This window comes from Montipora foliosa, chromosome 11 (genome assembly GCF_036669935.1).
Source record: "Montipora foliosa isolate CH-2021 chromosome 11, ASM3666993v2, whole genome shotgun sequence".
Lineage (NCBI taxonomy): Eukaryota > Metazoa > Cnidaria > Anthozoa > Scleractinia > Acroporidae > Montipora > Montipora foliosa.
In genome coordinates, this window is record NC_090879.1 from 12,043,464 (window position 1) to 12,057,757 (window position 14,294).

The 14,294-nt window shown below is 40.0% G+C and overlaps 3 protein-coding genes across 4 annotated transcripts in view; 1 reads left to right on the forward strand and 2 right to left on the reverse strand.

Moving 5' to 3' along the window:
• Window positions 1-322: 322 nt before the first annotated feature.
• LOC137975295 (uncharacterized) lies at window positions 323-2,577 on the reverse strand. The gene has a single exon (XM_068822389.1). The coding sequence runs from the start codon at window positions 2,548-2,550 to the stop codon at window positions 1,411-1,413; it is 1,140 nt and encodes a 379-aa protein (XP_068678490.1). The 5' UTR covers window positions 2,551-2,577; the 3' UTR covers window positions 323-1,410.
• Window positions 2,578-5,563: 2,986 nt separating this feature from the next.
• On the forward strand, window positions 5,564-7,298 carry LOC137977789 (uncharacterized). The gene is made up of 2 exons (XM_068825123.1): window positions 5,564-5,840; window positions 6,207-7,298. The coding sequence occupies exons 1-2, from the start codon at window positions 5,705-5,707 to the stop codon at window positions 7,064-7,066; spliced, it is 996 nt and encodes a 331-aa protein (XP_068681224.1). The 5' UTR covers window positions 5,564-5,704; the 3' UTR covers window positions 7,067-7,298.
• Window positions 7,299-8,947: 1,649 nt separating this feature from the next.
• The window catches only part of LOC137977784 (acyl-CoA dehydrogenase family member 10-like), a 25,296-nt gene continuing 19,949 nt past the window's right edge, over window positions 8,948-14,294 (reverse strand). For both annotated transcript variants that reach the window (XM_068825117.1, XM_068825116.1), the window contains 7 exons: window positions 13,603-13,684; window positions 12,128-12,216; window positions 11,351-11,434; window positions 10,967-11,061; window positions 10,355-10,403; window positions 10,203-10,280; window positions 8,948-9,471 (listed from right to left, as the gene is read on the reverse strand). In XM_068825117.1, the coding sequence (XP_068681218.1) occupies window positions 9,322-9,471; window positions 10,203-10,280; window positions 10,355-10,403; window positions 10,967-11,061; window positions 11,351-11,434; window positions 12,128-12,216; window positions 13,603-13,684 (627 nt within the window). In that variant the 3' untranslated portion in view covers window positions 8,948-9,321. The remainder of the gene's footprint in view (window positions 9,472-10,202; window positions 10,281-10,354; window positions 10,404-10,966; window positions 11,062-11,350; window positions 11,435-12,127; window positions 12,217-13,602; window positions 13,685-14,294) is intronic.

Here is a 14,294-nt window from a genome sequence, read left to right on the forward strand (position 1 = left end):
AATCATACACCATTTCGTCAAATTCAATCCTAGAAGTATAGCGGCACAGTAATTAGTGCTTTGGTGTCAGAGTATCCAAACTAGTAATCCGGCGGAAGGTCATGGGTTCGACTCCTCCAAAAGCGCACTCGGATTTTTCCGAACATCCCCGAGCTAATCCCCGAGCTAATCCTGGTTATCGGTTCATCTACGGTGTCATTTCATTAAGTCTGGCAAAACTCAGATAGAACATTTTCATGCACCCCGGCGAACCTTAGACATTTATTACAATTTAATAAGACATAATAATTCTTCCACTCCGCTGCTTGTTGGACAGGTAATTTAGTGCAGAAAAAGTAACAAGCCAAGCCATTCTGATAGGTCAATGATCGAAGAAAGTCAAACGCGAGGCCGAAAGCGCAGTTGAAGGTGAACGACTAAACTGACTTGGAGGAAACGATTGTTCCACAGGTTTTGTTGATTCAACAGACAAAAAAAATATTTAGTACGCACTACGCACGACGCACAAAAACTTTTCGTAAAACGTCTCTGAATGGGATAACCTTCGTATGCGGTGGTTCCACTTTACAAAGCCTTATTCTCCACCCTTGATCATCTTACGACACTTTTCCTGTTAATTTAAGCGTCCGCAGACAATAAGAACACTTCCATAAGTGCCTATATTTTAATTGGGCATAACAATAATACTGTGGTCGGAAATAACAGAGAATACATACATAAAAAATCCGGCGGTCTTCTCTGCGTAAAACTTTCAGTGACTAAAAGTTTGAAATCTTTCACTCCCAAGACTACATGAGTCCAGTATTGATCAATAAAGTCTTATAGCATTAGTTATATTAACCAGTGAAATCTATAAATGTCATGAATCTTTCATTACACATTTAATTGAACGGTATAGAACGCAATCTTTATTTTCAAGACTATATTCAGTTCTAGATCTATGAAATTGCAAAAATTAGGAAAATCTCAGCACATTCCTTTCTTACATGCACAATAAGCTTTACATGCATGAATTTTATCCACAACGCACACGAAATTGGCAAAAATACTTGGTAGTACAATTTGCGGACTTTTTGACCAATTACAACTTAAGAAATGAATAGAACCAATCACATCACAGTGCAAAGCACGGGAAACGCATGCATGCTAGCATCAAATTATTTTTACTTTAGCCTGTGATTGGCTGAGAAAATGACGTGAGAATCGTGATCCAATCAGAAAGTGACGTAATTTAAATCCGAAGCAACTGCAAAATGTTTATTTCACGCGTCTGTCATCTTCTTAATAATAAGTTTCGTAATAACATTGTCAAAGTGATTTCAAATTAAAAGCTAACCAGTGAGCGCGGGAAATTTGGTACTTATTGGAAAGTAAAAATTTTCGTTAAACATTACTAGAACCCGTTTTTAGTTAGTAAATTGGTGGGAGTTTCACCACAAGTTTCTTTACTCCACTTCTCACTCCTTTAGAAACAGTCTCAAGAGGAAGAGAAGGTAGCTTTGGAAGCAAATTTTCCTTATGGTTCCACGTTTTTGGAACTCCTTCTTCAGGCGATGGTTGCTTTAGAAACATCCCCGGTTGCTGCATGATGGCTTTGAAGACAGCATTTTTAATGAGGCGACCATCACGGTTTGGCACCCAGCTATCATTAAAACCTGAATAGATCAACATTGATTTTAGAACGCTTCCTTTAAACACCGAACAAACTTTCACCTCGACAATATTCCTGGGATTGATATCGTATTTATCAGCCTTAGGAAGATGAAGTGTTTGACGGTTAAGTTGTTTCATGGACTTTAAGGGAACGATACTGGACCTGGAGTCTTGAAACGAGAGCCTGCTCTCCCTTTTGTCTTTCAAAGATTTTCGTACACGCCTGCTGGAGAGGACATGATCTGAGATACGATATTTGTCAGACTTCGGGGGCTGAATATCAACCTGTCGCCCAGACTTTCTATAAACCAATTCTGCCCATTCAGATGTATATTCCTGAGAGCCCGAGTCAGTTTGGTCTGAATAATTGTCCACCTCTTCTTCGTCGTCCTTCTTCTTGCGCTGAGACTCAGTGTTCAGCTCTTGTTTACCCAGCAAATTCACTTTCAGTCCTTCAAGGACAGTCGACGGCGAGAGGGGCGAAAAGCTTTTATTGTCGCTTATAGTAATTTCACCATTTTTCTCTTTTCCTGTAGACGAGTCATCGTGATTCTGAGCGCTAGAAACCGGAGATGTATTAGTAAAAGACCCAGTGCGTGCCCATTCGTCCGTTGATTCTGCAGGCAGCAATCCTTGCACTTGAAGTGGGAAATCGAAGCATCGAACCCGCAGAAGAACTTGCAAATCATCATCTTCGAGAGCATTGGTGACTGTTGTTTTCCTTGTGAGGGAAGGTAGCTTCAATTTTTGGGTTTCAAGATGTTGATCTTCGTTTTCGACCGCTCCCTCACTCCGCACTTCTTGGACTGACTTTTGCCCTCCCACTGTCTCTGTAGTCAGTTTGGGGAAAAATGGGTTTGTACCAGTGACAAAGAAATTACTGATATTCAGTGGCATGTCTAATGATCTGCTCGCTCCTTCGAAGCAGCGTATGGAGAAACTGACTGGTATAAAAATGTGATCAACTTTTATCAGACATTTAATCTGTCAAAACCTGATGAATAATCTGTCAAGGCTAAAATAACTAAATGAGCAACAATTCCACTGTCCGACAAATAATCGCAGTAATTAATCTAACAGAAATTGTTTTTTCTTTCTTTTTAAATAACGTCGTGAGGATAATCCGACTTAACATAATTCCACTGGCAACACACAGCTTGAAACGTAAAACGGAAAGGATTTTTCTATCGAAAGAATATTTTCATTGCCTTTTAAGGACGCATCTGTATCTGGAACAGGAATTTTCAGTCAACTTTCTCTTTTACTGACTTCCCCCTCCCTCTTTCGGTGAGCTGGAAAAGTCCGCTCCATCTTCACTCCTTCCCTTCACAGCCTCCTTCGTCTCTGACTTCCTCCCCCCCCCCCCCCCTCGCCTCCTTCCCCCTCCCCCTTCAATTTCTTGAACAGAGCACTTTCCGAGACAATCAAGTGTTATAAGCACTTACTATCTTAATGTAAGTAATCTAAATTGTTAGCAGGACTTTTTTGCATTTATGTTAATCTCTGAAATTAATAATTACTTTACCTTGTTTCTGTCGACAGATCAAAATTATCTCCCCTAACCTATTTTATTTCCGAAAAAAATGATGGGCCAGATGAACCACGCATTTAGTCAACTTCCTTGATGTTGCTAAAGAGCTCGCAAAAACTTGACGTCTCAACAAGTTATCCAAGTTTCTTAGGAACTGCAGCAATTTATCTTTTCGTGCGAAATTTAACGTGATCGCTTAACATATAGATGTCTACACTCCATCACTGGCGTCCTCAAGTTCAGCTTTGATCGGTTAAACTCTTATGAAGGTTAAGTAGTGTCAACAACTACGTCTGATCATGTCTGACAGTGTCGTTCCATCTCAGTTTGAGATAGAACGACGAAAACTTTCAATGTTTGTCTTCCTTGACTCTTTCTGGCCTCGCTTGTTCAACAGGTGATAATACTAGTACTATTCAGCGGGTAAACACTAGCAAAACCAATTGAGTTACCCAGTGGATAGCGCTATTAATTAACCCTTTGCCTATCACATTCAAGGATTTGGGTTCCGATTTCAATGTCCCAATCTTGGAAAATTCCTTCAGTCATCCATTATTTAGAAACCGTAATATACTTAAATATAATACTTCGTCACCAGACGTATCTGTTTTTCTATCTTTAATTCATACTCTTGTAAACTAGAAACGATGGTCACCTAAAAGGATAGGCCGGATAGGACACTAGTAGGCTCCCTTGGCAAAAGGCTTCATCCCGCGCTCCGGATTCGTGGAGGAAGAACGAGTGGCGAAGCAATAAAAACGTATGCGCGGGAGGCTAGGTTGCTATAAGGAAAAACTGAAAAAACTTTCAAGTATTTCCGAGCCTCTTAAAGCGGAGATATGCGCTAATCGACAAGAACAAACGCCAAAGCTCACAATTAAGATCAACAGAATATTGTCTCGAATAAGAATAGAGACTTTACGTTATGACGTTAAACTGCCATGACTCAACTGTTCACAACGTGATCGTTGTTCGCTTCCACAGATGTAAGGTCGAATATTCGACCTCGGACCATAACTCAAATATCACCACAAACTTTTTGCGGCGATATTTTAAAATTCAGTCCGAAACAAAAGACATCATCTCGAGGCTCTGGGGTATTCCTCGAGATGATGCTTTTTGTTTAGAACTTGATATTCATATATCGAAAGTGGGTTATTGTAGCAATAAAACAAGAAACCTGAACCTGTCTCACTAACTGCTTGAAAAGCGATTCCGCCGCATTCACAGCGTGAGGCTAACTGCCACGAGCAGTACCTTTTTGTCTACCGACCCCCGTGAAAATCATGTGATAGCAAGGAAGGGACTGTTGGGATTGGCGTTATGCCATTACCTCTAACTTCCTTCACACATCACAAAAAGAAGTGCACCATGAAACCCAACTACTGCGTCTATTTAAAGATTGTTTAATCCCCACGATCATTATTTCAGAGTCTAGCCCGTATTATCCTTGGGTCAACAAGATCTGGATTTACTCCGACAAAAGCGCGAGTGACGTCTGGTCTCTGACTTCAGCTGTATTTTAAAGCATGCATGTTGAATGTAAAACCCTCGAGCCAGTCAAGTGGTATATTCAACATGATCTGCCAAAAAGTGGTTTTCACGCCGCCGTGTTGGTGGACGAAAACAAAAGATCTCTCTTTGGCTCCTTTTGTTCGTCCACAAGCAATTGTACATTACATCATTGTCATCAGATGTTAGGTTCTTAAAGCTTAACTTTCCTATAACTTGATATCTTGGAGAAGAAATCTTGAAACAAAGCAACGTTTGCGCCTCTTGACTTGCTTTCTACAACCCATCCCTTCGATTACTTATCGAAAGTACACTTCGCCGCCGTCTCGTTAACATGAAATAGCTTTCCTTTATTTTATCCTTTCGAATTTGAGTTCAATTAAATAACGGATTGATTTATTCTCTAAGACATCCTGCAACCTTAGCCAAATAGTTTGGGAAAAATTTGGATTTGGAATTCTGGATGTTTACTATAATCACCAGTCATTGTTGACATGTTCTTTAACTACAACCCTGTAAGCTGGTTCATCTGTTCTCAGTCTTGTAAATCCTATTTACACTCAGTCACAGGTTTTAACAGTCTGCGTATAAAAATATTTTTGGAAACTGAGACATAATTATAACAATTGAGTTTGGCTAAATTCTTTTCTATTTAAATGTCCAATTCACGTATTTTTACTCTCTGTCTGCTTTACATTGGGAAATAAAACGGACAATACCGGAAATCACTAGAAGCATGCAGTAGTAGGGTTAGCGGAATAAAGACAGTGAAACAAGCTTGTATTAGCATTCTCTTTTTATGCAACAAAATAATAATGCGCCGTTCACACGTGCTCCGAACGACTCAGTCCTGAATTTAACAACCGTGACAACGGATTAAATCACAAGACTCGAAGAAAGGATTAACATTCTGTCAAGTCTGCTCCATTTCTGGGTCCGCAAAGGACTTTTGTGGGATTCAGACACTTTGTCCAAAAACGAAAGACAAATTTAAGGACTCAAGAAAAAATGCCTGGAACAATTGGCAGTGATTTCTACATCGAAGGAACAAGCACTCCGTCTTACAACGATATCAAAACATCGACCAAAAAAGAGGGGAAAACCTCATCCCAAGACAAGACTTTCGAACGCGAAGAAAACGCTGGTAAAAAAAGGCCTTTTATACCTTATTCCTAAATGGCCTCCACTGCAGCATACTTTTGTTTGCTTGCAAACTTAAAATTAGTCCCTGGTTCCCTCATTCTTAAACTTTTAACCTTGTACCGGGCAACAAGGGCAAATTTGAAAACAAACAAAAGAAAACTAAAATGGTGGCCATTTTGGAAGGTGTATACAGTAACTTGATAACGTTTGCTTTCTTTGCTGAACAAGCTTAATGCAAATCTCTAAAAAGACGTTTCCCAAGGCGCAATGACTATTTAGAAAGCTGCCTTCAGTAAATTTTACATTAAAATGCTGTTATACTTTTTGAGTACGAAGATGTATGTTCTCTTAAAATTTGCTCTTTCAGAAGTAACCAAAGTATACAAGCCTCAGACGCAGTTGCCTGCTCTCGACACATCACGAAGAACGCGGCACAAAAGAGATAACACAGCGTTAGAAGTCTTGCTAAGGATCCGGCGTTTTCACCTGAACTCTGCAAGCAATACGTCTGCCAAAACATCAACTTCATCGAAATCCTGTTATTCCTTCGAATCCTCTAATGAGCAAGACAGCACAGAATACAGTAGAAGCGGAAAATCGGAGCAGAAAGGAATTGTGAAATACAAAAATGTACCGTTGCCTATTTTACCCTTTCCGACTGTTCTCAAAGGTCAACGGCTGAGCGTACGAGGTGAAGAATCAAACGAGGAACGCAGGGGACAGTCGAAAACAAAACCAGCGACTCGGATTGACAAAAACAGTGCCGGATTTGAAAAAGAAACGAAATTGAAAGCAAAAACAAAAGGTCATAGGGTTCCAAAAGACAAGGATCACGAACGGCCAGTATTATACCTACCGAAGGTAGATAAATACGATGTCACACCTGATGAAAGTTTCTTTACTGGTAAAGTTTGTAGAGTCTTCAAATTAAACGACCTCAAAACGTCGCTGATATACTCAAGACAGATGGACAGCTGGGTTCCTGCAAGGGACAAATATCTCACAAACCATTCTGTGTTTAAAGCGATCACGCAACAACCCGTTGTTTATTTAAGGTATCCTTCGCCTGTCGCCGGAGTCAAAATGACACTAAAAGAACAAGGAGCCGTTTCATACGCGGCGCTTATTCGAGAAGTTGAGAAAACAAACGCCCCCCTCCCCAGTGACGACGAGGGATTTGCTCCAGAACCAAAGAAATTCGTTGTCAAATTACCACCGCTGTGCTGAGCAAATCCTCCTGGTTCCATTATTAAAGTTGTTTTCAACAAGATCTTTCTATACATTACAATTAAGCTTGACAAAGAGGTTTAGTGGACGCAAACAAAGGAAATGATTAAAAGAGCTTGCAAAGTTTACTTTCTTTGGTTGTGACGTTCGATTGACCGTATTCCGTGGAATAGCATGATACACGGAATAGAAAGAAGTAAAATCGTTCTCTGGTAAAAAGTTTTGAAAAAGCTATGAGCTTTCGACAGACTGAACTGCTGCCTTCAACGGATAAAAATGTGTGAAGCCTAAAAGCGAAAGAAATTTAAATATAACGAAATACTCGCATAAATTAAAGGATAAAAGCATGTAGTAGAAAGAATGTTAAAAATGCTAAGAAAATTAGTGTTTCTTTAAGAGAATGTGATATTGTCTTGGGAGCGGGCACGAATTATTGTCTGCCCCAACAGTTTTTGCCGTGTGCCATGACTCCAATGTCTTTCTACTTCGGTTGTTCGCTTTGTCAATGATTTTAGAATTGTTAAAGTCAATGTCATGATTAAAAGTCCACGCGTGTTTTGCGACATTTGAGCCTTTAGTGCAATGCTTTAAGTTCCTCATATGTTCCTTTCTCCTAGTAGTAAAGGATCTTTTAGTTTCGCCAATGTAGCTCCACGGGCAAGATGCGCATGGAATTTTATAGATGACATTGCACTGGTCGTCTTCGGCAGTTTCGACCTGCCGAAGACGACCAGTTTCGATCTGCCGAAGACGACCCGTGGAACTATATTGGCGAAACTAAAAGATCCTTTACTACTAGGAGAAAGGAACATATGAGGAACTTAAAGCATAGCACTAAAGGCTCAAATGTCGCAAAACACGCGTGGACTTTTAATCATGATATTGACTTTAACAATTCTAAAATCATTGACAAAGCGAACAACCGGAGTAGAAAGACATTGGAGTCATGGCACACGGCAAAAACTGTTGGGGCAGACAATAATTCGTGCCCGCTCCCAAGACAAAATCACATTCTCTTAAAGAAACACTAATTTTCTTAGCATTTTTAACATTCTTTCTACTACATGCTTTTATCCTTTAATTTATGCGAATTTTTCGTTATATTTAAATTTCTTTCGCTTTTAGGCTTCACACATTTTTATTCGTTGAAGGCAGCAGTTCAGTCTGTCGAAAGCTCAGTTTTTTCAAAACTTTTTACCAGAGAACGATTTTACTTCTTTCTTAGCATGAATCCTGGTAACGGATCTTCAATATTTTTACACGGAATAGATGTTAGAAATCCTCCGTTTTTACGGAGATTCACATTAAAATTGTCAAACACCTGCTAAAATGCTATTTTAAACAGATCTTTATTATCCTTAATTTAAGCTTGTTGCTTCAAAAAGCCAGACATACTTTTTAAATCAGCACTCCACTTATTTTTATTCCGGAATAGGGTCAATCGAACGCAACCTAAGTGTCCTATCAGCCTCGCTCTCAGGAAGGGCGTTAATAGGTCGAAAGAAGTCTATTGTACCGTTTGCATCACTTCTATTGGTGACTGGTTAAAAAAAAATTCGCGCCACTTTCTTAGCCAATCAGGGGCAAAAGCAAAAGCAACTGTAACTTGCTCACATCACGAGCTTTCCCGCGTTTTTTTTTCCTCACGCTTAGCGCCAGGACCAACAGCTGCATTCATTTTCCTTGGGTTGTAATTGGCTTACTTGAGTATCTTGGTCTGTTGTGATTGGTTAAAATAATTACGTTGGTCTCGGTTTTTAGACAATCAACTGAACTGAGCACAACTCGAAAAAAGGACGCGAGAGGCTTGTATCCATGGTAACAACATCACCGGATATGCAGATATAAATGAACAATAATCTTGAAAACGAGTCAGGCAGCTCTGTCAAAAGCTTTCAGTTTTTTATTCTGCATTTATCGTAGTTTATTACAATGACCAAGTGAGAAATAAGATATGGTCTGATTTAGACTTGTCTAGAAGAATAGCTACTTTCTCTACGGCAAATTAAAGATATTTCATTCAATTATTCTGATTTCTTACTCTTATGATGTTAATTTCCAATTTTTGATGGTAATTTATACATTTTTCAATTGTATATTTTGATTAAACGAGACAAACAGGGGTGGACCCAGTCAAAGAACAAAGTGGGTGAGAGGGGTGGGTTGGGTGCTCTTACTCTTTGACGCGTGACCAAGAAGTTAATAAATTTCTCAACGCTTTGGACAAAATTGTTTGGGGTAGGTTAAGTGACGTCTTATTTGCTGTAGTTGTCTTTCTTTACTTCTCTCTTGGCCACAGAACGAAGGTGAACCTCGTCTGGTCCGTCAGCAAGCCGTAGGATACGAGCCCAAGACCAAAATAGGGCAAGCGGCAGGTCGGAAGAAAGACCGGCTCCTCCAAAGGCCTGCAAACGACATGCAGGAGAAAAAAGACAAAGCACTTGGGTTAATATGCGAAGTACACGTGTCGAGCATTAAACTTTGTCCCAGCCAACGGTGGTGCACTGAACTAAATCTTGAAATAATATACAACATGCATGCATTGTTATTCCTTAACTGGGAAAGAGAGATATGGGCTGGGAAAAAAAATCGCTGTGCAAGCGTTTCTGGGGCCTGTTTCTTGAAAGTCCCGATAACTTTTCGGGCCCGAAAAGCCAGTCGTCAAACTGCAATCTGCTTAGTTTGAAAAGCTAGTCCTTTAACATGTTTTTGATGTAAGAAAAACAAAGAGGATTGCGAAGTTTGATGTCTTAGAAGCTCGGCGTTGCGAAGATATAAAGGGAATTGTGGAACCCGAAATAGGCCCGAAACGTTTCGGGACTTTTGAGAAACAGGCCACTGGAACGGTTAGCGCGGGAAGCGTTTAAAGGGGCGCAAACCGCTTTGTGCGTTTGTGCTGCCTGAAATAACGTCACAGGCTCCGCAAACGTACCGTATCTTATAAAATGCCAGGAGATGAAAACCATCGTATGGCAAAGAGAAACTAGAACTGAATTCTGAACGCACTCTCCATTGTTTCTAACTCATGTCAGCAAAACACATGGCCAGACATGTTTCCTAGACTGCCAATCTGTTTCAAAGGGAAATTAAATATTTGAGTCTTAAAAAGCAATGGAACAGGATAAAACAGACAGACCTGCATTGCCCTGTCAACGACATTTTGCGCCATTTTAGGGGCAACCACTTTTATCATGGCGATCTCAGGGGCAGCCACCTATAAAAGATATAAAATGCAAACTTAAAAAACATTGCAGGAAAACAACAACTGTGTACCAACTCGAATAGTACCTTATTTCCAACTGTGTCCATGAGATGAGCAGCTTTTAGAGTCAGCAGTCTGCAAAAGAAGCCGACCGGGTGTTACCGAAAGCTGGATGGTCTTCTCTGACGTTAGGGAGCTTTAGCAACGACAACGGCGACGGCAACGAGAACGTCACAAATTTGCATATTTAGTGGGAAAAAAACAATAGGTTTGCACGCCCTGCACGTGCGCTTTCCATTTTTGTCCATTTCTTTGCGGTCGTCAGCAAAACTAAAACGTGAAATAGCCGTGTTCGAGGTTTTATGGAGGACCTCAGCACAAGGAGATAAAGTTTCCTTTTCTCCCCTAAATTAGGTGAGACTCATATCGGTTTCATTCTCGAGGGACTGCCACACCACTATTTTGCTGGTAAAAGCCACTGCCACTATTTTGCTGGTAAGAGGTTTTTGGGGGAATTCTTAATAAGCATGGTTGCAAACAAAGAAACATTCCATTAATATTTTTCCCAGCTTTTTGACAGCTTTTTTCCACTACTCTTTTAGCGTAATCAGTTAGATCACAACTATTCGTAACCAGTCAGAGGTCGTAATACGAGATAAGTTGCTGAAGGAACATGAAACTACCCAAAGCATCCACACCTGGCTTGTTCAATCTCTATTCTGGACTCTGCTATGTCTTGTAAAACGGTTCCTTGCTGAACCAGTGGTTTTCCAAACGCCACCCTATTCTTTACCTACTCGCAGTTGAAGAAAAAAGAAAAAGAGTATTAAAGATGTTTCCGACGAATATCGAAAGCAATTACACAACAACTGCAACTCTAGCAACTGAATTAAAAATCTAGCGACAGTTTTTTTAACCAATACAAAGGAAAAACCAAACCCAGTAAGTTGTATGGAATTGGTTAGAGTGGTGTTTGCCAGGTTCAGAGGATTTCTTAAGTTCTTGTTCTACGACACTAGCTGACACTGAATTAAACTGCTCAACTGACAAGAATTAACGACGGAGGTTCTGTGTGTACTCACTCTATCAATCATGAGCTCCAGGGATCTCTCGGCTTGTCCTATCAACCGCATACAATGATGAATACGGCCTGGGCCCAAGCGACCCTAAAAAGGCAATCTGATGATGAATTATCTTAAACGGTTTGAGATCTTCCTTACATAACATAGATTTAGCATGGTGAGCGTTATTTGGGATAGATGAGAAGGACATTTCCTCTTTCATTTCAGTTACATAAAGTTAACTATACCTACAAATTTTCTCGTCAATTTAATTTGAAAAAGCACGCTATTAAGTTCCAAGATTTTTAAAGAACATGATGGTCGATAAGGTTGAACCTGGACCACAAGCGTCATTTGCATCATTGATAATACTACACCATCGAAGCAAGCCGTTGAACACTTGCGAGTTTTCATAATATTTAAATAGATACCCATCACCAAAATTGAAAGCTAACCGGCTTAAAGTGGGTATTAGACTTAAATACTTGTAGATCAGCGCTATTCGGAATGGGTGCTTTGAATTAATCACTGTTGATCAGCGCTTTCACGAAATACTTGAATACGGTGCATAGGAATATGTACATCGTGTAGTTGTCACGAAATGTCCTGTTACAGACCGATAACCAGAAACTTGTCAAATGGGAGAAACAAGTTATAAAAAGAGAGAATTGATTCATGCTTTTATGAACAACAGCAGCAATCTGTTGTTTTGACGTTTGCAGTTTCGCGTAAACGCAGTACAAATAATACTGGGTGCTCCAGAACTTTAAGCACAGCATGTTTTAAAACATCCCTCACCTGAGCTATTTCAAATCCTCTTCCAGGTCCTAATAGAATGTTTTCCTTAGGCACTCGAACATCTTCGAAAAGGACTTCGGCATGGCCACCTATGAACAAAAACCGCTGAAGTCTTCACTCTTCCCGTCTTGCCACGAGTAGACTCTGGCTTGATTTCTGGAGACAAACTCCTCAGAGGAAACAGCCACTTTGTTTACTGAGCGAATTGGAATGTAGTTATTTTCATAGTAGCCCGCTAGCCCGCATAGTAGGCGCATTTAAGCGAGCGAGTGCTAAAGGTATTCCGATCAAGTGTTTTGGTCGCCATATTGGATTGGCAACTCGCTAGTTCCTTTTTTTTAAACTGGCTCTATGCTTTCCTCGATATTGCCAATCCAATACGTAAGATCTAGTATAGCGTGTTAATTGGGTTCCCTTTAATAGAGCGAGTTTTAATTGAGTGCCGTAAAACCAAAACCAAAGTAATTACTTTGGCCAATCAAAAATGAAGGAGACAATCCAGTAAACCAATCAAAACTTGAAGTAATTACACGTAGCCGACACAAAGCGCGGGAAAATGTGCACGCGTGAGCCACGATTGGTTTTGGTTTCACTTTGCATGGTTGAAAAAGTGGCGCGAGAACTTTGAACCAATCACTGAGTGAAGTAATCATAAACCAAAGTAATTCACTAATTACTTTCGACACTCAATTGAAAACCGCTCTATTCCGTTTTCATTATTATTTACGCTTTCGCACCCCATCGTTAGCATCGTTAGCCGTTCTTGTTCTTTCTGTTCATCAATGTTCAAAAACCAACATTTGACTTGATTTGTGTTAATTGCTAATTTCAGTTTACAGTGTCCCCAATTAGTGCTCCAGCGCTAGAACAACTAGACACTTAAATAAAGTTCCTTTCCTGTCATTTTCCTTTTCCTTTCGTAATAATGTAAGTATAATCGTCTCTGTTTTGGCCGTTTCGTTATTATCTGCGTAGTATTCAAGTTTTTATTTAATATGTTGTATTTTGCAGTTACAACCCTCATCTTCCACATCTTCTATACTTCCCACGGCCTCTGCATCTTCTCATTCTTTACCCGTCAATAAATAGTTTTATTTTCCCTTCTTACGTTTGTGGTTTTTTGGTCTGAATTGCTACGAGTTTGAGCTCCGCTTATGACAGTTGTACAATACGGCGACCAAAACATTGGATCAGAATGTATCTAGCACTCGCTCAGCTCGTTCGATAAAGTACGCCCGCTATTTTAATTGCTTCACTACTGCGATTATCTTTTTCTTAGAAAAATCGTTTACCACTGATTAAAAGTAAGAAAAAAATCGCAATAGACAATTTCCAGTTTGCAAAGTAGAGGTCATTGCTGGTACGTCCAAGCCTGATTTTTTACTGCAACGCATTTGAGCGGCAGATTCAGAAACTGTATTTTGATTTTGTGGGTTGTCAGCAAATTCAACAAAGAAGAAATGACTTCCACTTACACGGTGGGTCTTGGTATCCAAAAACTGACAGTGGTCGCACCACTCTAACCCCAGGCGTCTCCATGGGAACAAGGATCATAGCCTAACCGAGTTGAGAAAAGTAACAGGGGGTTGAAATGGCGACAAATGCAAATATCGGCGAGTAACATAAAAGTATAACTTCATCTTTTCTCATTGTACAATATGGGCGAAGTGTCATATAACTGGCTTACTGCACGGAAACGGTTGTAGTGTTCATATACTTGGAAACTGCATTCCTCTTATCCAATGGGAATGGAGAATACTTTCTACTGGAAAATTTTCTCCAATCCGATTGGATAAGAGAAATGTAGTTTCCAGGTAACACAATGCAGAAAAGAAAGTAATCAAGAGCAAAAATAGTTAACAAAGAAAGCACTCTTATTGGTCAATGATTAAAAAAGCTTACAAATAGCGAATCAAAGGCAACCGTTGGATGGCACAAAATTTGTATTCTTGAGGCCGGCTGGCACACAAATTGTCGCGGGTTTCAAGGTGCACAACCTGATCACGTGCGAGCCGAAAGTTCACCTTGTTGTTTCCCTAAGGAACTACTGAGTTTTGATTTAAGGCATGTGCTCCAATCGGAAAAACGTATTTAGCTTGGGAGATATAACAAGATATGTTATACTTGGGCTTGTGCTTGTAACACTAGTGAAAAGAAGGCATAAACA

Bases quoted from the DNA above. Each gene is read 5' to 3' on its own strand.
- LOC137975295 (XM_068822389.1), bottom strand. From the start codon at position 2,550: ATGCCACTGAATATCAGTAATTTCTTTGTCACTGGTACAAACCCATTT.
- LOC137977789 (XM_068825123.1), top strand. From the start codon at position 5,705: ATGCCTGGAACAATTGGCAGTGATTTCTACATCGAAGGAACAAGCACT. The intron at 5,841-6,206 runs GTAAAAAAAGGC...TTGCTCTTTCAG, and splicing joins CGAACGCGAAGAAAACGCTG to AAGTAACCAAAGTATACAAG.